This window comes from Mauremys reevesii, linkage group 21 (assembly GCF_016161935.1).
Source record: "Mauremys reevesii isolate NIE-2019 linkage group 21, ASM1616193v1, whole genome shotgun sequence".
In the NCBI taxonomy this organism is placed as follows: domain Eukaryota; kingdom Metazoa; phylum Chordata; order Testudines; family Geoemydidae; genus Mauremys; species Mauremys reevesii.
This window is the reverse complement of record NC_052643.1, coordinates 24,412,643-24,435,164: the sequence shown is the minus strand read 5'-3', so window position 1 is coordinate 24,435,164 and position 22,522 is coordinate 24,412,643. Positions and strand designations below refer to the sequence as shown.

At 52.2% G+C, this 22,522-nt stretch overlaps 1 protein-coding gene across 2 annotated transcripts in view; it reads right to left on the bottom strand.

The window, feature by feature from the left end:
• Positions 1-3,458: 3,458 nt before the first annotated feature.
• Positions 3,459-22,522, bottom strand: part of SLC2A1 (solute carrier family 2 member 1) — a 35,723-nt gene continuing 16,659 nt past the window's right edge. For both annotated transcript variants that reach the window (XM_039509126.1, XM_039509128.1), the window contains exons 3-10: positions 13,258-13,418; positions 10,264-10,504; positions 9,069-9,231; positions 8,795-8,982; positions 8,343-8,447; positions 7,155-7,256; positions 6,417-6,620; positions 3,459-5,122 (exon numbers count right to left, since the gene is read on the bottom strand). In XM_039509126.1, coding sequence (XP_039365060.1) covers positions 4,925-5,122; positions 6,417-6,620; positions 7,155-7,256; positions 8,343-8,447; positions 8,795-8,982; positions 9,069-9,231; positions 10,264-10,504; positions 13,258-13,418 — 1,362 coding nt within the window. In that variant the 3' untranslated portion in view covers positions 3,459-4,924. The remainder of the gene's footprint in view (positions 5,123-6,416; positions 6,621-7,154; positions 7,257-8,342; positions 8,448-8,794; positions 8,983-9,068; positions 9,232-10,263; positions 10,505-13,257; positions 13,419-22,522) is intronic.

Genomic DNA, 22,522 nt, shown 5'->3' with positions numbered 1-22,522 from the left:
TTTTGCGGTGTGGAGCAACGTGGTAATGTCTCCCACTGCCTGGTTGCCTGTTTGCTGCTAGCTGGCTCCTGTGTTTCCGTCAGATGGTGACTGGTCACCCCATTCTATCAATACATCCAGCACGAAAGAGCGCTCAATAGCACGAGATGAGGGAGGGGGATGTACAACATTCTGGGGCCCTGCAGCCTTGTTTAACGTGCCAATGCCTGAATGGTGAGACTCCTGGCTGATGAAACTGTGTGAGCTGCAGATCTTTTTCAGAAGCTTCCGCAAGGCTGTTGGCCTGTCCCGACAGCAGAGGGGATTCAGCATTAACCTGCTCACAGGTAATTAGCATTCAGGCCTGTAGGGGATCCAGAAATGTAACTGTCCAAGGCTGTCAAATGCCTAGTGTGGGGCATGGTGCTGTGCTACTGTTCTCTCAGTCTGCACCTTTAAATGTGAGCTGTGTGCCTGCCTGCAGGCCAGGGCTGGGAGGATTTTTTACAGTGCAAGCGATGCACTGTACATCTGTCTCAGGGAGAGTTTATATTTGTTCTTTGTTTTTCCTCACTCTCACCTGGGGTGGCAGGTGTTTGGCTGGTTGTAGCTGATAGACACAGCACCTACCACAATGAGGCCCTAGCTTCAGAGGCGGATTTAACATGAAACAAATGACAGGGAGGCCCCCCAAAATGCCGGACAAATCTCATCTGACAACAGCAGGGCTCAGGCAGGCAGGCTGCCTGCATGCTGTGGCCAGTGGCCGCATGCCACTCCAGGAAGTGGCTGGCTGCTGGCACGCCTTCGGAAGAGAGAGAGTGTGTGTGTCGCCCCCCGTCCATCCACGTGTTGCTCCCGCCCCGAGCGCCAACTCCGCAGCTCCCATTGGCTGGCAACTGCAGCCAATGGGAGCTGTGGTGGCAGCATCTGTGGGTAGTGGTGCGCAGAGATCCCCTGCCCGTGCCCCTGCCTAGGAGCTGCTGCCAGAGGGGTGTGCTGGTCATTTTGGGAGCCGCACTGCCCAAGTTAAGCGCCAACCCTGACTCCCTCCCACACTCCAACCCCATGGCCCAGCCCAGAACCCAAACCCTGCACCCAAACTCCCACCCAGAGCCTGCACCCCTCACCCCCTCCCACACCCCAATCCCCTGCCCCAGCCCAGAGCCTGCACCCAAACTCCATTCCAGAGCCTGCAACCCTCGCCCCCTCTCACACCCCAATCCCCTGCCCCAGCCCAGAGCCTGCACCCATCCCCATACCCCAACCTCCTGCCGCAGCCCGGCGCCTGCACTCAAAACTCCCTCCCAGAGCCTGCACTCCTCATCCCCTCCTGCACCTCAACCCCCTAGCCCAGCCCAGAGCTTGCACCCAAACTCCCTCCCAGACCCTGACCCTCCTTCCACACCCCAGCCCCCTGCCCCAATCAAGGTACCTCACTTTATTTTCATTTATTTCCTATTACTTATAATATAGGAGGAAGATGAATGAAAAACCGGGGTGGGGGGGAGAAGATAAGAGAATGTTCTTTCTTGGCTGGGTCCCCAGGAGGCCCCCCCCCCCAAATGAAGCTGCGCCTAGGGCACCACTAACTCTAAATCCGCAACTGCCCAGCTTGTTAAAAATTGATAAATTGATAGAATGGGGCTAGGAGCCCAGGAGACCAGAGCAGCAGTTGCACCAGGCCCTGTATTTAGCAGCAAAAAAGGAGTGATTGCTCTGTGCCCTCCTCAAGCAGCACTGAGCTGGGAGCTAGGAATGGGCACTGCTACCCTTTGCCAGAAAAGCTCCTCAAGGATGAAGATGGCAGATGTTCCATCACTCCCCAGCAGGGAGAGCCAAGTTATCCCTGTCTGTGCAGTCATTTGTAGGCGTCTGTAGGGCCACTCTGGATAATCCACAATGTACCAGTGTACGGGTACATCCTTGTTGCTATCACCCAGGATGCCTGCTCTGCCCCCATGCTCCACATCTGCTTTTGCATAATACAACCCCAGCCCAAAGTAGCAAGAGCAGAAGCTTTGGGGTCAGAGCATCCTCAGCCCGCAAGAGGGGAGCCCTTGTGGTCCAGCTTCAGCAGAAATACTTCTCTTCCTAACAGCCTCCCATCACTCCCTCCTCACCCCTGCCAAGCACAGAGTTTAGGATTCTCTCTCAGGCTCCATCGGCGAGGTCTCACCCATGGGCCAAATACTAACCCACATTATGGGCAGCCTCCTCTTGAATGGAGATGCCTCTCCCAGAGACTACAAGTCCCAGCATGCAATGCAGCATGGTTCAAAATGAGGGCCCTAGTGCCAGCCCGTAGAGCTGCTGCTTTGATCATTTCCATCCTACAAGCTTCATGTTTTCAAAAATTTTAAATTTTTAAAAAAGATTTTTTCCCCCTCACCCCCTTTGTGCTACAGGAGAGTGAGGGAAGTGGGGGCACCAAGCCGTTTGGATTTGAATTTCATAAAACAAAAAAAAATTAAAAAACTTGTAATTTTTCCCAAACAAATGCTCATTTTTGGAGTCCATTTTGCTCCCCCCTTACCTCCCCCAAAGTGTTTTTAAACTACCTCTAGGAGACACATTGCTGTGCTCCTACCAAGCAGCATTGTATTAGCGGTCATCTGAACAAAAGGCCATCTCCTTGCAGGAGGGCGCAGCTACAGCAACCAGAACTATGGGGCAAAAACAGGAGCTAGGAAAATGGTTCATACAAAAAGCAGATTTAGGTCAACCAGAGTATTCTGCAAAGTTTTTTGAGATTTTTTGTGACCAAAAGAGTCTAAATATTTCAATTAATTTTTCAATTCAAATTTTATTTCAATTTCATTTTCCAAAGTCTTGCGTTTGACCCAAAACAATTTTTTGTTTTTAATTTTTAGTTTGCTGAAAATTTCAAACATTTTTATTGCAGATCAAAAACCATTATAATTTTAGATTCGATTTTTTTGGTTTGGCCACTGAACTAATAAAAATAAAAAGTAAATCCACTTATTTCCACAGCTCTAACAATGAAAAACGGGGACAGGAGTGTACGTGTTAGGGTCAAAACAAAGGACCCTCAGCAGAGAACTCTGGACAATGCTGAATCACCTGTAGAATCATCCTCTGGTAAGTTGCCCCTGAAGCTGGCAAAGTCTGAACATTGCCCCCTACTGGAACAAATCCACACAACACTGCACATCTTGTCCTGTGTACTTTTTTTTTTTTTTTTTAATTCTTTCCACACCACACAAGTTTTTCTTCCTTCTCTTGGCACTTTTATTTTTTTTTAAAAAACGAGTTAGTCTTTCAGACTTTGCGCTGTACACAGAGATGATTTTTTTCTAATTTTATTTTCTTTCAAGTGTGGTCATGTAGCCACTTTAAAAACAGACAAATAAATAAAAAAAAAACTATTAAATAGCTGCGTTTGGCTTTGGAAATGTGCCATGAGCCTCTAAAACATGCACTCTAGGGGAGGAGTTTGTTTTGTAAATGACAGGTTATTGTTTGTTTGTAATATGCTAAGACTAAAATTCAGTGCAACAGATGCAACTACAGTGCAGGTAAGTTAACTATACAAAAGTTCGTTCTATTGAACAAGCCTTTCGGTACAGTTGCTATAGAAACTATAAGTCTGTATATGTACTTTGTTTACATTGTACAATGTGAATATAGTTCAAGAATATTTACAGTACTTTGCTTGTCAATCAGAAACACTATAACTTAATGTCTACTATTAACACCATTGAACAAATATATATATATATAAATATCTTCCAGTCTATACACAAAGCAGGAAATGTGTGTCTTCATTCAGAGTCTCGTGCTTGCAAGGTAGTGACTGGGCTAGTGTTTGTATTGTCTCATCAGCCAGGTTATTTTGCCCCAAACTGGCTTTTGCAGCCTGTAAACATACCACTCCTGCTTCTCAGATATGCCTTCAACACAAGGGTTGCTTGTGGTGGGAGCAAAGCAAGACTGGATTTCAATTCTGGAGAGTTGGTTTGTTTTTAACAATGAGCCAAGGGGGCAGGTTGCTGCTGACTTTTCAGTAGTGAGGCGTCCCTGCCCACATACACTGCAATTGACCTATAAGGCAAATATTGCCAGACTAAAAAAAAAAACCCAACCCACAGTAGTTTTTAACTCTTTCCCCACCCCCAAAAAACCCAGCCCCCAAACAAAACCCTCACCCCACCCAAACTGTACCCATCTGACTCAGAGGAAATGATTCATTCAGGTGAGGGAAGTATATTTGGCTAGGGACAGGTTCTGAAGGACTGAGAAGCTGCCACTGGAGATTCTAAATCCTGGGAGATGTGGCGGTGACCCCAGAAGACAGGTCCCCCTAGGACTGTCCACGTATCACTACAGCACTACAGCCCTTTCAGAGCTTCTCTTGGGGCCCAGTTCAGGTGTAGCTACTGCTCAGAGTTGTAGAAGAACAGAATGAATCCAATAACATTACAATCCTTGCCCACTTCCCCTCTAGTCTCTGTGGGGTAGAATCCTGCTCCCCCAACCCACTGGGGGTTTGAAAATTTAGACAGTTTGAGACATTAAAAATCTGCTTTTTAAAATACGTAATAAAACAACAGGCTTTTTTCGGTGATGAAAACCCTTGAAAGTATTGACCTTTTAAAAACTTCTCGTTAAAAAACCCGTTGCTTCGTTAATAAGGGAGTTCCCTCCAGCTCACAAAACTGGAGTTGGTTGGTTGGTTGAAAACATTAATTGTTGTTTCTGAACCTATCATCTTTGAAATCCTGGACGTGAAACCAGCTACAATTGTTCCTAGCAAATGTGTGTCAGTATATTGCTGGCCAACCAGGTGGGGGACTCTGGAGACAGAACAAATGCACCCGACCGCCCCACCCCTCAAATCCTTCCTGCCTGGTTTCTGTATAAGCATTAAAACACTCGGGAGAGAAGTTCAGTGGTTGGAGCAGAGGGACGAGCTGCTGGCTTGTTAGACCTGGGAGTCTGCTCCCAAGCTGCGGAACTCATCGGGCGTCTTGTCGCTCTGGCTGGCACCGCCCTGGCGGAACCCGGAGGCAATCTCGTCAAAGGTCCGGCCCCTCGTCTCGGGCACCTTGAAGTAGGTGAAGATGAAGAAGAGGATCAGCAGCACTGTGAAGATGATGAAGACGTATGGGCCGCAGAGTTGCTGAAAAAACAGCCAGGGAAACAGTGAGGTGCCAATGGGCATTGGCACAGGGCTTGCCCGGTGTGGGGTGCTCAGAGGCACCACAAAGCTTGCCAGGCACTAAGTTACAAAGTCTTGAGCAGCACCCACTGCCTCCTTATCTAGTAACTATTTCTAACCAGAGAGTGTCGAACACTCCTGAACCCGACCCCGGGCGAACTTTACAACCCGTCCCTCCCAATGCAGGGCAACAAACGGACCTGCCCCAGCTCTGCCTGTATGATGGAGCTAGGCAGCTTTGTACCTAGAGGGCCATGTACAGAGCTGATCCTGGGGTTAGAAAGGCACCAGCAACAGCCTCAGCTCAGTCTCAGTCGCTTCCTCATGAAGAGGAGCTGCAAACCTGCATTTCCTCCGCCCAAGTAGCCTCATTCAGACCGAAGCCTCCTGCTCTCACAGGGCCCTGAGCAGCTGGGGAACCTGGTCGAACCCATTCGTGTGGAAAGCAGGAGATTCTCCTGGCTGAGCAATACTGAGCTGTTCGGGTTGGGTGTGCCCTTTCAGCAGGGCGGATCCTCACAAGGTGACCTGGCCTGTGTCTTTGTACCATTCACTGCGAGTGAAACTCAGCTCTGGGCATGGAGCCAGCCCCACGGCTGAGGCATCACGGAACCTTTGAGGCACTGGGCTGAGGCAGAGCCGTGCCAGACTCCCGCTGGGGAAAATACACGTGGGTCTTTCTGGTTGGCTGACATAGGAGGAGGCAGCAGGGTGGTGTGATGGGTACTGCTGAGGGCTCTGAAGACCTGGGTGCTAGCTACAAGTCCTTTAGCCTCCCTGGGCCGTACTTTCTCCGCTGTACAACAGGGATAATGATACGGACTTTCCTTTGCACAGGGCTTGCAAGAGATCAATGGATGAGACAATCCTACTTCGCTAGCGTCATCCAACGCGCTGCTGCTCATTCGGTCTTTACAGAAAGCCAGGGAACCAAACTCAGCCAGGCTGTAATAGCTGGACGCACTCTGGAGCTCCCGGGGGGCAGAACCCACTGACACCAGGCTAAGTCTGAACTCTTGGATGCTAATCAGTCTCGGTCTTACTCGCTTACCCCTGCACTGCCCCAGCAGGTGTCTGCATCCATTAGAGCTTCCTTCTCTAACCATTTGCCAGCCTATCTGGCTGCAGAGCGAGATGGGCCCAAGCCCCAATGCAGATGTGGATGCCCAGTCCCAGCCCCTCTCAGGGCAGGGAAATCCTGCGGGTGGCTCACAGCACTCGCAGAGCTGGAGGAGAGGCAGGGCAGGGGAATTACCTCCACATACTGGAAGCCCATGCCCACAATGAAGTTGGAGGTCCAATTGGACAAGCCGGCGACAGCAAAGGCGGCAGGGCGAGGGCCTTGGCTGAACAGTTCTGCCACGATAAACCAAGGGATGGGGCCTGGGCCAATCTCAAAGAAAGCCACAAACCCAAAGATGGCAATGATGCTGACGTAGGACATCCAGGCCATTTGGTCCTAGCACAGGGAAAGAGAAAAGAGCGTTATTTGCTTCAAACCCTGCATCTCTGGTACAACCGTATTCCAGGGGCACCGGAACGGGTGTGAAGGGCAGGGGGCCATGGCCCCACCACTTTTAGGAAGTTTCTGCCACTCCTGCTGTATTCCATTGACAAATGACCTCAAGGCACTTCCAGTGGGCTGGTGATTAACTTTGGTGCTGGGCAAGCCTGGAGGCAGGTGTCTTGTGGGACCAGTGCCTCTGAAGCAATGAGCACTGCCATCCCAGGGACCAGCGTTCTCCAGAACTACGACCCCATGGAGGAAGGGTTTCTCGAAATGACATCAGGGATTCAGGCAGCGCTGATTGGCCAACAATGTGATATCATCCCTGCAAGGTCTCCCTTTCCACCAGCCCTCAGAGTAACCACCCACTGGGGCTGAGGAGTGCTCAGTGTCCCACCCCCTCCTTTCCTTGTGTTACTCAGTGGGTGTCTCCAGGTGGCACCCAATCCCAGAACCGATTACTCTGAACTCGGAGCACTCACTCACCAGCAGCACCAGGGCGATGGTCATGAGCACTGCGCAGCCAGCCATCCCAGCCAGGCCAATGAGGTGCAGAGTCCTGCGCCCGGCTCGCTCCACCACAAAGAGCTGTCAGACACAGGAAGCCAAACACTGTTCAGCACATCTACAGCCAGGGGACAGACCCACGTCCTGCCCCACCAATACCTCTCCCTGGGGAACATGCTCATGCTTTCTAACCAGACTGCAGCCCCACCTTGTGAGTCCAACAAGGGGCAAAGTCAGTCACCCTATAAAAGGCACCCAAGCAACTTAATGTGGTCTAGGTAAAAATTGGCCATGCGATGGCAATGCCAGGGGGCCTAGAATGTGATGGAGCCCAGGGTAGCAGGAAGCAGCTGGTCTGTTGGAGGGGGAGTAGCCGTGCTTCAGCAGGAGTCAGTGGAGATAGGAGGGAGGGCGCCTGCTCTGGGGAGGGAGGAGAGGAGATTGGCTGGATCAGAGTTGAGCACTAAGGACGTTTGCTTTTTATTGCTCTAAGCCACTCTTTAGCCAAGCAGTGTCTAAGGCAGCGGTTCCCAAACTGTGGGTCAGGACCCTGTTTGAATGGGTCGCCAGGGCAGCCATTAGACTTGCTGAGGCCTGTGGCCGGAGCCCAAGCCCCACCACCTGGGGCAGTGGGGTTTGGGCTTCAGCTTCGCCGCCACTGTGCCCCCCCACCCCCACCAGCTGGGGCTCAGGCAGGCTCAGGCTTTGGTCGTGTAGTAATTTGTTGTCAGAAGGGAGCCGCAGTGCAATGAAGTCGGAGAACCCCTGATCTAAGACATTAAGCTGAGAGCCAGAGGCCAATGTTCTAATCTCAATGCTGCTGCTGTTTCATTCCATGGCCTTGGGTAAGTCACTTGTGCCCCGTTTTCAGAGGCACTAATGCCAGTGGGACCTGCAGGGCTCGACACCTCTAACGAGGTTGGCATTAACTACATTGTGCCTCAGTTTCTCCAGCTGTGAAATGGGGGACGTTCCTCAGCACGTTTGGCAAAGTGCTGTGAGATCAATGGAGGAGTGCTAGAGCAGCGTGAAGGATCATCACATTTGGGTATGTGTTTATCTAATGGGGCCTTGCTCACAGCCATATAAACACACCAGCACTGGCCTCTATCCTGCAAGGACTTATGGACAGGCAGAGGGAAGGAAGACTATTCAGCAGACACTCACCGAGACAACCGTGAAAGCTGTGTTCACCACCCCGGAGCCTATGGTGGCGTAGACGGGCTGCTCCACACCCGACTTTTCAAAGATGCTGGTAGAATAGTAGAAGACCTACAACACAAAGCAACATGCCATGAACAAGCTTTGCTGATCCCAGCCTGAGGCATCTCTGAGCATCTACAGGCAGAGCATTACTCCAAACCGCCTGGCCAATGCCATTCATGGGGCAGGGAGGGTGTATATAGAACACCACAGGGCTTGGTTGTGATGTTCAGCACAGCCCTGCAAAGCTGCACCAACGGGAGGCATTGTGGCCAAGTGGGCCTGCCCTGCCCAAGGGTTCCATTCTGAGTGTGACCCTGGCTGTGGCACTGGGGGTGAAGAGCTCACTGCCCTCCCCTCCTGGTACAGCCCTGTGAGAGCCACCCGCGGCCAGTACTCGGCAGCGCTGCACTCACCGCATTGATCCCCGAGAGCTGCTGAGACAGCTGCAGCACAATGGCAATGAGGATCGGCTGTTGATACAAAGGGGAGCGGAAGAGCTCCAGTATCGTGACCTTCTTCTCCCTCATCATCTGCCGGCTCTCTTCCTTCATCTCCTGCAGGTCGCTGCTGACGTCCGTCGTCCCTCTGAGCTTCTTCAGGACTGAGGGGAAGGAGGTGGAGAGGTGAGGAACGCTGAAGGGTGCAGGCCCCGCAGGGCCTTTCCCCAGGCGGGGGCGGCCAACTCACCACTCTTGGCTTTGTTCTCCTCGTTGCGATTGATAAGGAGGAACCGGGGGCTCTCGGGGGCAAAGGGCAGGATGATACATTGCAGCAAGGAAGGGATAAAGGTGAAGCCCAGCAGGAGCGGCCAGAGTGACTCATTCCCCATGATCAAGTCCATCCCAAACACCTGTGGAGAGACAGCGAGTTTAGCCCTTCCTGCAGTCGCGACAGTCACAGTCAGGGCATAAGGCCAGATTCTCTAGTCCAGCGTATCACAGGCCACCCAGCACCTGCACACTAAACCCAACAACCGATGGGCCCTAGTGGGGTCAGCGGCAGGGACTGAACCTGGCATGTCTGGATCTGAAACTGTGCGCCTCTTGCCTGAGCAAAAGGAGCAGGCCTAGGTTGGGAGGCAGCAGCAGATTCAAACCTCATTAGGTAGGCCAGCAGGGAGAGAAAGCCACACTGCGTTAGAGACAATACTGCCCCAGCAGCTCCTGCTCCTCCCGCCTGAGCGATACCATGAATGCAGGAACCATAGACAATCAGACACGGGATAACGCATGTCACATGTGACTGCAGGGCCAGCATGAGAACCTGGGAACTACAGCACCAGCACCACAGCCCTAGGCCTCGATCTCTCGCCCTCCGTGTGTGCAGCCACTAGAGAACATCACAGGCCAAGCCAGCACACTGGGCAGTACCAGACCCCAGTCTCTCTAGAGGAGCCAGACCACACAGGATAATTGAGCATCGTCAGTCCCCATGGATACCACACCTCAAGGAGATGACGTTTACCTCATGAGCACCAAACCTAGATCTGCCCATTATACAGGAGCACCTCAAGAACAGGGCCCCATTGTATTAGATGCTGCACAGACACCCCACAGTGAGCGCACAGTCGAGTCATAGGGACAGTCATTATAACCATTCTACAGGTGAGGAACAAGCAGAGAGAGATTACAAGACTTTCCCAAGTCACAGAGCAACTCACCAGCAGAGCTCAAAACGGAACCCAGAGCTCCTGAATCCCTGGCCCCAGATCACCCTTTGTCGCTCAAAGCACCTCAAACAGCTCCAACCAGTGTTCATAAAAAACTCACTGACTGGTCAATGCAACATTAAAAACAAAGGCAGGAAACCAGATGAATTCTTGAGAAATTGACCATTTGTTAGCATACCAGTGCAGCAGCAGGTGCCTTGGAGAACAACTCACCTGTGCGATGAGGATGCCCACGACTATGCCGAGCTGGTGGAACGTTCCAAGAGCCCCTCTCAGCGCTGTTGGAGACACCTCACCCACATACATGGGCACGAAGCCAGTGGTGAGGCCAGAATACAACCCGACGACGAAGCGGCCCAGGATCAGCATCTCGAAGGAATAAGCCACCTTGGAGAAGCCCATCAGGATGGCTGCCAGGAAAGCGAGACTGTTTGACATCAGCATGGAGTTCCGTCTGGGGAGGCAAAGACAGGGAGGTCAGGGCCAGCGGCAGGGCAGCTGGACCAGTGCTGCATCCAAGGGGCACTGGGATAATCACATCAGCCCAAAGTTTAGTTCTTGGTAGAAAGAAGAGAGGAAGGTTTCCAAAGCCTAATCGTGGAAAGAGAATCAGTGACCCAGGCAACAGGTGCAGAACATGTGAACAAGAAACCAAATGGAATGAAGTCGTCGAAAATGAAACACACAAAGCCGTTTCCAGTGTCCAAGCTGCATGAAATACAAAAAATTTTTTATAAAAAAGGATGGGTGAAAACTCTACTTGGTTTTCAAATACTTTGTTGCAATGATCTGAGGCTGGGGTTGCCAACTTCCTACTCGCACAAAACTGAACACCCTTGCCCTGCCCCTCCCCTGAGGCCCCGCCCATGGCCCACCTCTTCTGAGGGCCCCCCTCCCCGTTGGTGCTTGCACTCCCCACCCTTGCTCACTGGGCTGGCTCAGGGGGCTGGGGTGCAGGGGGTGCGGGAGGGCTCTGGGGTGGGGCCAGAAATGAGTTCAGAGTGCGGGAGGGGGCCCCAAGCTGAGGCAGTGGGTTGGGATATGAGAGGGGGTGAGAGGTTTGGAGTGCAGGAGGGGGATCTGGGCTGAGGGGTGGAGCCAAGGGATCCAAGTATGGGAGGGGGCTCCATGCTGAGGTGGGGAGTTGGGGTGTGGGAGGAGTGTATAGGCTGTGGGCTGGGCCTGTGGGTTATAGGGTGGGGCCAAAAATGAGGGTGCAGGAGGGGGCTCTGGGCTGAGACAGGGGTGCGAGGGCTCTGGCTGGGGGTGCAGACTCTGGGGTGGGGATGGGGATGAGGGGTTTGGAGTGCAGAAGGGGGGATCAGGGCTGGGGCAGGAGTGGGAGCAGGAGGGGGTGCAGGCTCCAGGTGGTGCTTCTCTCAAGCAGCTCCCAGAAGCAGCGGCATGTCCCGCCTCTGGCTCGTATGCTGAGGCACGGCCAGGTGGCTCCGCATGCTGCCCCATCCACAGGCGCTGCCCCTGCAGCTCCCATTAGCCACAGTTCCTGGCCAATGGGAGCTACAGGGGCAGCGCTTGGGTGGAGCACCCTGGCTGCCCCTATGTGTAGGAGATGGAGAGGGGACATGCCGCTGCTTCTGGGAGCCACGCGGAGGCTAGCAGGGAGCCCACCAGCCCCGCTGTTCAGTGCTACCAACTGGACAGTCACTGGCCCAGCCAGTGGTGCTGACCGGAGCCGCCAGGATCGCTTTTCAACTGGGTGTTCAGTGAGAAAACCAGACGCCTGGTCACCTGGTCACCGGCCAGAGCCGCACACCAAACAAGGCCTAATACCAGCGTGGGGTAATGATTAAGCTCATGAGCCTTCACACAAAGTATGAGCAAAATGCTCCAAGTAGCTGTGATGAATGGAGACACTGGGTCTGGTCATGAAGGGAGAGATGAAGTTCTCCTTTGACAGCAAGCGGCAACCTTAGGACCCAAGCACAGTAAGAACATAAGAATGGCCCTACTGGGTCCATCTAGCCCAGTATCTTGTCTTCTGACAGTGGCCAGTGCCAGCTGCTCCAGAGGGAATGAACAGAACAGGGAATGATCCAGTGATCCATCCCGTCGCCCATTCCCAGCTTCTGGCAAACAGGGACACCATCCCTGCCCAGCCTGGCTAACAGCCATGAATTTATCTAGTTCTTTTTGGAACCCTGTTATGGTCTTGGCCTTCACAACATCCTCTGGCAAGGAGTTCCACAGGTTGTGTGTTGTGTGAAGAAATACTTCCTTTTATTTGTTTTAAACCTTCTGCCTATTAATTTCATTTGGTGACCCCTAGTTCTTGTGTTATGAGAAGTATCTACTTTCTCAACGCAGCTTTGTTTGACAGGAGTGTGCACGCAGAGCTGGAGAGGCCAATAGAGAAACTCTATGGGACATGGAGATTGCACACATTTGGCCTGTGTGGGGGGGTTTCTGCACTAAGCAGCCCCGGCTCCAGGTTCCCATCTTCTCAGAAGGCTGAGTGGGGTCGAGCTACCCGAGTGCAGCTTGGTGGTTTTATGGGCAAAGCCATGTCTTAGGACTCGAGAGCTCTGTGCTCTGTTCCTGCCTCTCTGAGGCTGTGGGTAAGTCAATGAACTCTGCTGTCCCTCAGGATCCGCTCTGTAGTGCCCACTGTCTGCCCAGACATTGAGAAGGACGGCCCTTGCTCTGGAGATAGAGGAAAGGGAACAGCCACAGGCAGCTGATACACAAATCATCTCAGTTCACGGTAGGCAGCACAGCTGAGGAGGGACTGAAACACAGCAGAGCAGGAGCCTTGTGGATGAGCTCATGGAGTTGGTACCATGCATGGTGGGGCGTGACGGAAAAGGCAGAGGCGCCTGGGGGGGAGCTGACAGAGGTGAGCAAGCCTGGGAATGCTGGTGCAGTGCGGGGAGGGAGGATGAGGCGGCAGGGGCAGAGTTATGCAGTGACAAGAAGCTTAGATCTGATGAGGAGCCAGTGAAGGGATTTCAAGAGGATTCCGATGTGATGAAATTAACAGACAAGGAAGAGGATTTAAGAGGCTGCCTTTTATGGAGGTGATGGGTGTGCGCGCTTGGGAGGCTAGAGGACAACGGTATGGGAGGCAGGGTGGGGGGGATAATGGTATTGGCCTACCACTTTGGGGAGCTGATTGAGATGTACCCAGATACCAAGGGCCCCCACCAGCCCCAGGATGGAAAGAGCAGTTCCAGCACGCATGGTACTTACCGGCCAAAGCGATTGACGAACAGCCCAACGGAGAAAGAGCCAACCATTCCTCCAACGGAGAATATGGCAACGGAGAGGGACCACAGGGTGGTGAGGGTGCCAGCAGTGATCGGCTCCTCATAGCGAGTTAGCCACGTCTGGTTGTAGAACTCTTCAATCACCTGCACCGGGAGTAGAGGAAAATCCAATCAGTTAGGGACAGACCCAGGTGCACCCTGCTCACAGGCCCCACACAAAGCCTAGAGTCTCACTCCTCACCCATTATCTGCACAGATCCACCCACACTTGGTGCTGTAACTTTCAAGATTTTTCATATTAAGCTCCTGCCCCAACCAGAGACTCCTTAATATAGGATAGTCCTGCTAGAATTAGCTAGATATTTATCTACCTACGGTTCTTATCTGGCTCTCCTCACTGTAGCAGCTGAGGATCTCACAATCCTTAATGTATTTATCCTCACACACCCCTGAGGCAGGGCAGCGCTATTATCTCCATTGATCAGTGGGGAAACTGAGGCACATAATACAAGCAACTTGCCCAAGGTCACACAGGAAGGCTGTGGCAGAGCAGGGAATTGAACTGGAGTCCCCCAAGTCCCAGGCTAATGTCCATAAGCACTCAACCATCCAGCCTCTCTCAAGCTCAGAGATCCCAGACTTGGCAGCCAGACAGGGCTGTCCTTAGGCATATACAACTGCGTAGGGCACACAAAATCAGTTTGGATAACAAAAATGAGGATCTACTTAGCAGACAAATCAGCACAAATAGCATCAACATTCAAGCTCCTGCTATCCAGAAGCTAAATTCATAGAAGGAGCAAATGCCGGGATGGGGTGAAGGAGATACATGAATGTTGTTAAAGGAGATGAGGTGGAGATTGGAGAGGGGGAACTTGATGGAGAGAGTAGAGAGGGAAGGTGACTGAGCAGCTGTTTTGATGAGTAGGGCTGTTGATCCATGGCTCAGCATTGTTAGAGGTTATGGGGTTGGAAGAAACAGCAGGCTCCCAAAGATGGGGCTTTGTGCTCCAGCAGATCAAAGCAAGTTCAATATAACGCGGTTTCACCTATAACGTGGTAAGATTTTTTGGCTCCCAAGGACAGCGTTATATCAGAGTAGAGGTGTATGTAGTAATCTGGAATGATTATTTTATGAAGGCTAAAGAGTACATTTAAAATATAAAATCAGCTTAGAAATACTGATTAAGAAAATGTAAAACAGAAGAGCTGTATCGTGTATTCCATAATATTTAATCTTGTATTCAGCAGGACAGCTGACTTGCCCTTAGTGTAAAGTTATTGCAAATAAATCTCTGACAAACTTCAGGGCAGATCAAAAAACCTGTGACTGACATTTTTTATTCCCAAATTTCATGCTTTTAGGTACCCTCTGCATGTCCAGTCTTCACCATCTGGCATGCAGTGGAAAACATGTGCCATTTTCTTTAGAAAGAAATTGCAGAAAAGTGTTTTTTTCAAATGTCATTTGCTTCATTTGGGTTCAGGGATTTGGCTGGAAGGGGGTGAGCAGGGAGGGGGAGGGAACAGAGGAGGGAGACAGGGGGAGAGGGCGGGGCCTGGGCAGAGCAGGGTGGAGTATGGGCAGGGTCACAGGCAGAAGAGGTGGGCTGGGGAGCTAGCCTCCACAAGCGGCAGCTTCACCCTCTGCCCATGACAGCAGGTAAGAGAGGGTCGGCTCCCACATGCCCAGCCCGTGCTGCAGTGTCCTTAGGCAGGGGCCACATTCACAGAGCCAAATGCGCCAGTGCCGTGGCATTCTGCATGAGGGAGAGGATACAGGGGTCTCTGCCGGGAACTGTGACTCTCTGCCACCGTGAGGTGGCCATGGTATCCTTAGCTGCTTGGTCCCTCCCCTGGGCTGCAAGCCTAGGCTGCCGTCGGGCATAGGGGCACCAGTTTAAGAATACTGTGTAGGGCCCCATAAATCCTAAGGACGGCCCTGCAGCCAGACCCAGGAATATGCCAAAGCCAAGTGCAGTGCTTTCCAAATGGAGCAAATAACTTAGCTCCCTTGTTATCTCCAACACTGAATCGATACCCCAGCCCGTGCTGCATGTCAGATGAGACACATGGCAATTTTCACAAGAGTTGGGGCAGTGAACCTGGCAGCGCCTTTTTGGGTAACTGTCTTCTGCATCTTTAAATTCCCCCTCCCATTTCAACTAGAGATAAGATTCTCCTTGCCATGTTGTGTTACTGGGTGCTGCTACCATGCTCCTCCCCACAAATGGCTGCATCTCAGTGGAGAGTGAAGCGACCACTGCATCCATAGTCTGTACAGATACTATGGTAATGTGTGCCAGTGCAGGAGCCTCAGAGACACAGACCAGACACAATGTGCTGCGATCCTCTGGGAACACACTAGAGCACTGCAAAGTACTATCACGCCCGTTACTTAGATGAACCACTGTGCCTACCCTTGAGCCTACTCTGCTCAGTGACAGAAGCAAGGAGCTCGCCTGGGCTATTAATTTACTGTCCAGGCACTAGGGCTGTCCCTTTCCTCCCATCCCCATGGACACTCTGTTCCCGTTTGGATTTCATCTGCAGTGACAAATGCCACAAATTCCCAAGCCTCACCTACAGGCTACTTCACTTCCCCCTAGACTTGGGCCATATGCCAGGCACACAGCTTGGCTCCTGTCTTCCTCAGTCACAAGCTGCTGCGTCAGAGCTCACCCCCTGTCGGCACGAGGCTGGAGTCTCTTTTGACACCAATGACACTTTTCCTCCACTAGATGGGACTCACCAAACCCATCCCCACAGGTCAGGCTGGCAGCAAGTTGATAACATTCCCATAGCTCACTGGGAGGAAACTGCCTGCAATGAAATGTGGCCAGACAAGTTGTGACTTCACCCTAGTGACGGTCAACAAAACCACAGGACCTCTGAAATTGCCTCCTTGCTGTGCCTGTGGGGAAGGAGAGCCCCCCCCAGGCCAGAGCCAGGCAGGAATGTGAATGCAGAGAAAGGAGATGTTTACTAATGGGAAGGTGAATTGCGCAGGGGTCTGCATGGCAGAATGTGAAATCTCAGGGAGTCTCTTGGGTGGGTAGAGCTGGGACCCTCAGGAGGGGAGAGAAGGGCGAGCTGCCCAACATTTGGCAGAACGTTGATCGATTACATCCCTGATCCTGAGGAGGGTTAAGTGGCGCAGATGGTCACTGTGCTGGGAGAGGGTGGCATGGGCTCTCTAGGTTTGACTAAACACCTTGAGTTGCTTTGCTGGTTCTCTCCATCATTTTATTTTTTAAATGTATGTTTGCTGTACCGAGGCAGGGGCCTTGTTTGCCTGGTTGATTTGATGGAGGGCAAAAACCATGATTTACAAAAAAATTTACAAGTTGATTTCTAACTCTAAATCCTGACAGCCCGGGTGCCCGCTGCCAGTGCCTCTGCGATTACTACTTTTCACAGCTTTCCCCCCCCATCCCCCCCAATCAGTTCCCCTAGGGAGTTTTCCACACTGCAACCGGGAAGAGAAAAACTTTTAAAAAGAGGAAACTGTTTGTGGAGCTACAAAGATTGCCAGCAGGACTCCAAGGCAGGCACGGCCAGTGTAACTACTGGTCATTTTTGAAGTAGGCTAGATTTCAAGTTGCCTGTGTCCTTTTAAAAATCAGACTAAAAACATCAGAAACTGGATTTTATTGCTCTTCTCAGACAGAGGGAAAGAAAACACCCCCCCAAAGGGACCAAATTTGATTCCAATAAGACGACACTGGATCCATCACTGGATTTCAGCCTACAAAAATATTTCTTCTGACAGTGCCATACCAGCTGAAAAACAGGGTTCTAAGGGAAGTACAGGTGCAGATTTATGTGCAAGAGCCTGTTTCATTATCACATGTTCACAATCTCCCCTTCCATGCATATAATTGTACTTATTCATTATGGACCTGATCCAATGCGCCCGTTGACTTCAATGGACTCTGTGTAATTGCAAATAGATTGCAAAAGGCCAGCTCGGAAATAGTTTCCTTCTCTCCCACCTCTGGCAAGGTCTGAGTTCAGGTTCCGTGCTTCACCTCCTGCAGCTGCCAACGTAGCTAATCTGCAAACAGCTTAAGGCATGGGAGGAACGCATGTGCTGTTTCTAGTTCAGAGGGCTGCTCAGATCTGGCAGAAGAGACATTATCAATACTTTGGAGAGAGAATTTAGAGGAAAACTGATGTAATCTGAAATCCCAGTGACCTCTGACCTGCCTCAGACCTTGGGCTATTCCAAACCCTGCTGTCATGTTAGGAGGAAGAGCAGAAGACACCAACTGACTGATCTATTAAAGAGTGTGCCGTGATACTTCACACAAGGCATGGGGAAATGTACTGCAGTGGCAATCCGGCACTCGCTGCTGGGAGGTTGGGGGTGGGTTATGAACTGGTTGAAGTTTGGCAGAAAATAGTGTGGGATGTGGGGGTAGGGAGGGGATGGAGTTTGGTGCAGCAGGCGAGAATGCAAGGGGTGTCCTTGCTGTGTCAAGGAAGGGAAAGGGGGACATGGAGCTTGCTGGGGGAAACAGGGAGGACTGAGCACAGGTACAGCTGGCTGGGAAGGTCTCCCCAGCCCTCACAAACATTTGTGATGGAAAATTTGTTTCTGAAATTTGGGGTGTTTGTAAAGAACCAGATTTTGTATAAAATCAAACTTTTCAGTTGCCAATCTCATCCCCCACAGGATTTCCCCCCCACTGTGATACCCAAAACATTTTCAATAAAAATGGAGTTCCCCCCCCCAATGAGATTTTCTGTTTTGTTAAAAAGCCATTTTCCAAGAAGAAAAATGATTCAATGAGAAATATTCTACCCCGGCCCTCACTGGCGCTGCTTGTGAGAGCAGATCAGCCGCTTTGATTGTGCAACGTCAAGAGCAGAGACCTTCCCCATCATATTTGTCAAATACCTAGTCCAGCCTGTATTGACACTGCCCCCCGCCCCAAGGAATTAAGTAGAAGCTGTTTTAGCAAGGGGGGGGGCAGGAGAGAGAGGAGGGGGATCTTAAAGTGACAGCACAGCAGCTATTCATCCCCCACTGTTTGCCTTGAAGATCTTCTGCAAGGATGGGTTTTTTTGGCTCTCCTCCAGCACAACATAGGTTTTTGGAAGTCTGAGGGCCAGATCCTCTGCTGGGATAAGTCAACATCGCTCCATTTATACCACTGAAGCTACCCCATGAAATCCAGCCAATTACAGCTGGTGGAGCAACACTGGCTTACACTAGCTGAATATCTCACTTAACTGTTCCAGGTATGAAGGGTGTCTGCTGCTGGAGCTCCATCACCACCTGACTGGTTCTCTAGATGTAGATCAGCAGCTTTCTGCTCCACCAGCTATTTTACTCCCTCATCCTCATTTTACTCAGACTATTAGCTACAATACCTGTCATCCCAGGCTGGGTTCCCTCGAGAGCAGGGACAATGCTTAGGTTTGCCCAACCCAAGTCCCCAGGCTGTCCTGAAATCGAGAGGGTCATTTTAAAAAGCAGCAGTTCGTTTAGTCTCCGTTTCTAGCGCTCACCCTACCCTTGCAGGCTGCCTGGTGAGTCAGGTTCTGTAACCAGCTAAGCTTTGCTGCTGCAAGACTGAAGCATGGGGGTGTCTTTATGGGCACAGCAGTGCCAGGAACCCAAATTGCTGCAGCCATTGTCATCTTGACCATTGTTCTATGGTCAAAACAAGCTCATCAGGAGCTTGGGCAACACTGTGTGCAGGGTGTGACACAGGCCAGCAGCTCCCAAGGGTAGCCCAGAGGCTGAAATCTTTGAACACGGCTTGGTGAATAAGGAGCTGGTGGAAGGGGGCGGCCCAAGGGCCCTGCAGCCTAGAGGCCTGTTCACAGGGCCCATTAGTAGGGTTTGAAACCCAAGACCTTCAGCACTGATCTCCACCTCTTGAGCCAACAAAGCAACTCCATTGGTTGGCAGCTGTCATCAGCTATTGCCCTCTAGCAGCCCAGCCCCTGGGGCAGAAGGGTGGGCACGACCCACACTTTGCCAGTCAGTTACATAAGCTTGTGCCATGTTCTGTCCAGGGGGTTCAGCCCCCGTCTCCACAGCCCATTAAACTCTTGGCCAGCAATGATGCTGGGTGTGTCCTGGGGGGGGGTCTGTCCAGGAGGGATTTGCTCATTCACTCCCCAGCCCTCACCAACAACAACGATCATATGCTAGCAGCTCTGGCAACATTCACACCGACTGGCTCCAGATCCCAACCCCAAACTGTCCAACAGCCTGACTGGGTCACTGAGGGGGACTTGGGCTGGCCAGTTTACTGGTACTTTGCACCCCCCCCCGGCTCACAGTGAACAGCATCAAGGCCGGCCGCGAGGAAGAAAAGTGACAAAGTTCCTGCCCCACCACCTCATCCCCGGAGTGCCAAGTGCAATGGAACAGCCTGGCACAAAACACCCCTTCTGTGCCCACCGAAGGGGAGGGCAGTAGAGACCCTGTCCCATGCCTAGGGAAGAGGAGCGAGCCCAGCTGCACCTGGACCCCGTAGGCAGGCACCAGCAAACAGCCAGAGCCAGGCTGCTCACAGGGAAACAGCTACTGAGAGCTCAAGCAGCTGGGAGGCCCCTCAGCAAACTGCTGCTGCTCCACATCCCCCCTCTCCCTGACACAGCCCTGACCTCTCCTCTCCCCCTCCCCAGTGGTCCCCTAGCAACAGGAGATCACTCCCAGCTCCTCCTCCCCCAGCTCCACTTGCCAATCCCCCTCAGCGCTATCTCCCGGGCCCCCAGCATAATCCCTCCCAGCTAGCCTGCCTCCCCACAACCCAGCAGGCCTGTGAAGTCTCCTGCTCCACGATGCCCCCTCATGACTGAGCTGAGCCCAGCTAGCGGGGCTGGTCAAGGCTGGCTATACAGGGGAGTGGCTGGGACACTGGCTCTGCAGATAATTTTATAGGGTCAGGACACAAAGAAACCCAGGAGGGTAATTAATGTTCATGGGTTTGGTTAAATCCTGCTTCCCTTCTTTCCCGCAGGACAGCATTTAACCCCCAAATGCATCATTTAAATCAAAACCAGCCAAACTCTCTTCATAAGGAATGTATTACTCAGACTTCCACTGGCCCTTTGTGCACGCCTCCATGGGATTATGCATGGCCTGGTGGGGACCCCCCCCCCCACAAAGTAGCATGGACGGCCTATGGGGAATGCTCCCAATATAACCTCCCTGTACGCCCTGCCAAGGCCCTGGGTAACCTACTGGGGATTCACTTCTCAAATGCATCCCTTTTTGTGTAAGGGCTTTTACTTTATCGTCACAGCGTCAAACAACCACCCCATCAGCTGCCAGGCTCACCAATGACCTGGAAGAAAACAAAACCGCCACCAATAGTTTGCAGATGATAAATGGACAAGTGATAAATAATGAAGAGGACAGGTCACTTACCAAGCAATCTAGAATCAGCTGGGTGCAAGCCAAATATGTATTTTAATCTGGCTAAATGCAAACATCTGCATCCAGGAACAAAGAATGCAGGCCCTACTTACAGGATGGGGAATTCTATCCCGAGAAGCAATAACTCAGATTTGGAGGTTATGGGGAATAAACCACTGTGGGGGAGGGGGATTTCTGCCGAGAGCCCAGGTTTCTACAGTCCAGCCTAGGCTTCCTCACACCCTCCCCCTGTGCAGAGTACCAGATATGATTATTTCTAACAGTCGGGCTGCAGGTGCCCTTGGGCTGGAAGGAGCAAAGGCCTCCTGGGGGCAGGGCAGGATAGGATAGTGGCCAAACTTTATTGCTTAGGGTCTCTTCACTGCAGCTGTAAGCCCGAGCTCTTACCAGTCACGGCCATGCACAACAGCAGCAGTGGATTTAGTAACAGCCCCCCCCCTGGACTGGTGAAGCATGGAGAGAGGAAGGCAGTGCAGGCCCCACCTTAGTCCTGCTGCTGGCATGTCCTTGCATGCTCCCCCCCTCCCCAAGGCACACAGAGACATGCCAGCAGCAGGACTAAGGTGGGGCCTGCACTGCCTTCCTCTCTCCATGCTTCACCAGTCCAGGAAGCGGTCCCTGCGGGGTGTGTGTCCATGTGTTGCTCCCCCCACACACCCCCAGCGCCAACTCCGCAGCGCCCATTGACTGGGAACTGTGGGCAATGGGAGCTGTGGGGGTGGCCCCTGTGGGCAGCTGCACACAGAGATCCCCTGTCCCCCCCACCTAGGAGCTGCTGCCAGAGGGGTGCGCTGGTTGGTTTGGGAGCCGCACTGCCCAAGGTAAGCCACCCCCTGACCCCTCCTGCACCCCAACCCGGCATCAAACTTCCACCTAGAGCCCACACCTCTCACCCCCTCCCACACCACAACCCCAGCCCAAAGCCTGCACCCTGCATCCAAGCTTGCTCCCAGAGCCTGACCCCTGCACCCCGTCTTGCATCCCCTCCCCCATCAAGGTACTTCACTTTATTTTCATTTACTTCTTACTACTTACAAGATAGGAGGAGGAGGAGGAGGAAGAAAAAAAATGAAACAGGGGGAGAGGAGAGAATGTTCTTTTTCTTGGTTAGGTCCTGGAGGGCCCCCCAAAATGAAGCTGTGCACAGGGTCCCACTAACTCTAAATATGCCACAACAGCCTTTCAGCGCAGGCATGTTGGCTGGGCTGCAGGGCTGGGTTAGAGCCCAGGTTCCATGTCCACTCTGGCTGGTAATCTGCCCTCTTTGCAATAAGCCCTCCAGAGCTTTCCCACAATTCCTCTCATGTGCCCAGCAGGACAAACAAGTTCTCCAAGAATCAGAGCAGCTCAGCTTGCTGCAGCCTGGAGAACCATGGGGTGCACCCCCAAGTCCTAGCGACACGAGGGATTGCAGCACCAGTGAGGACTCAGTAACTCACGTAGGGCTTTGCAGCAGGGCTACTCTGGATATCTCCTTCGCAGACATGCCCTCCCTCTACTGTGGCTCTGCAGGACAGGGGAGGCTGCTCCTCTGCTCTCAGTGGGGATGGATCTGCAGCCAACACCACCACAGACTCTCAGTGCTCTTGGTGAACACTGAGCATCCTGGGCTGCCACTGACTTCACTGGCTCTTCAGCATCTCACTGGATTAAACCCTTCATGCAGAATCACTCTGTTTAGCTGCATCACTGAATAGTAATTCTAGCATTCAGCCAGCGCTTTTGCCTCTTCAGAGAATTGTGCAAACGCTAGCTCTGCTCTTGCAAGACTGTAGCCTACCCCTTGGTGTCAAAGGGGTTAACCCCCCCAAAACTAGTTTCCTGGCTCACAACTGTACTTTGCATG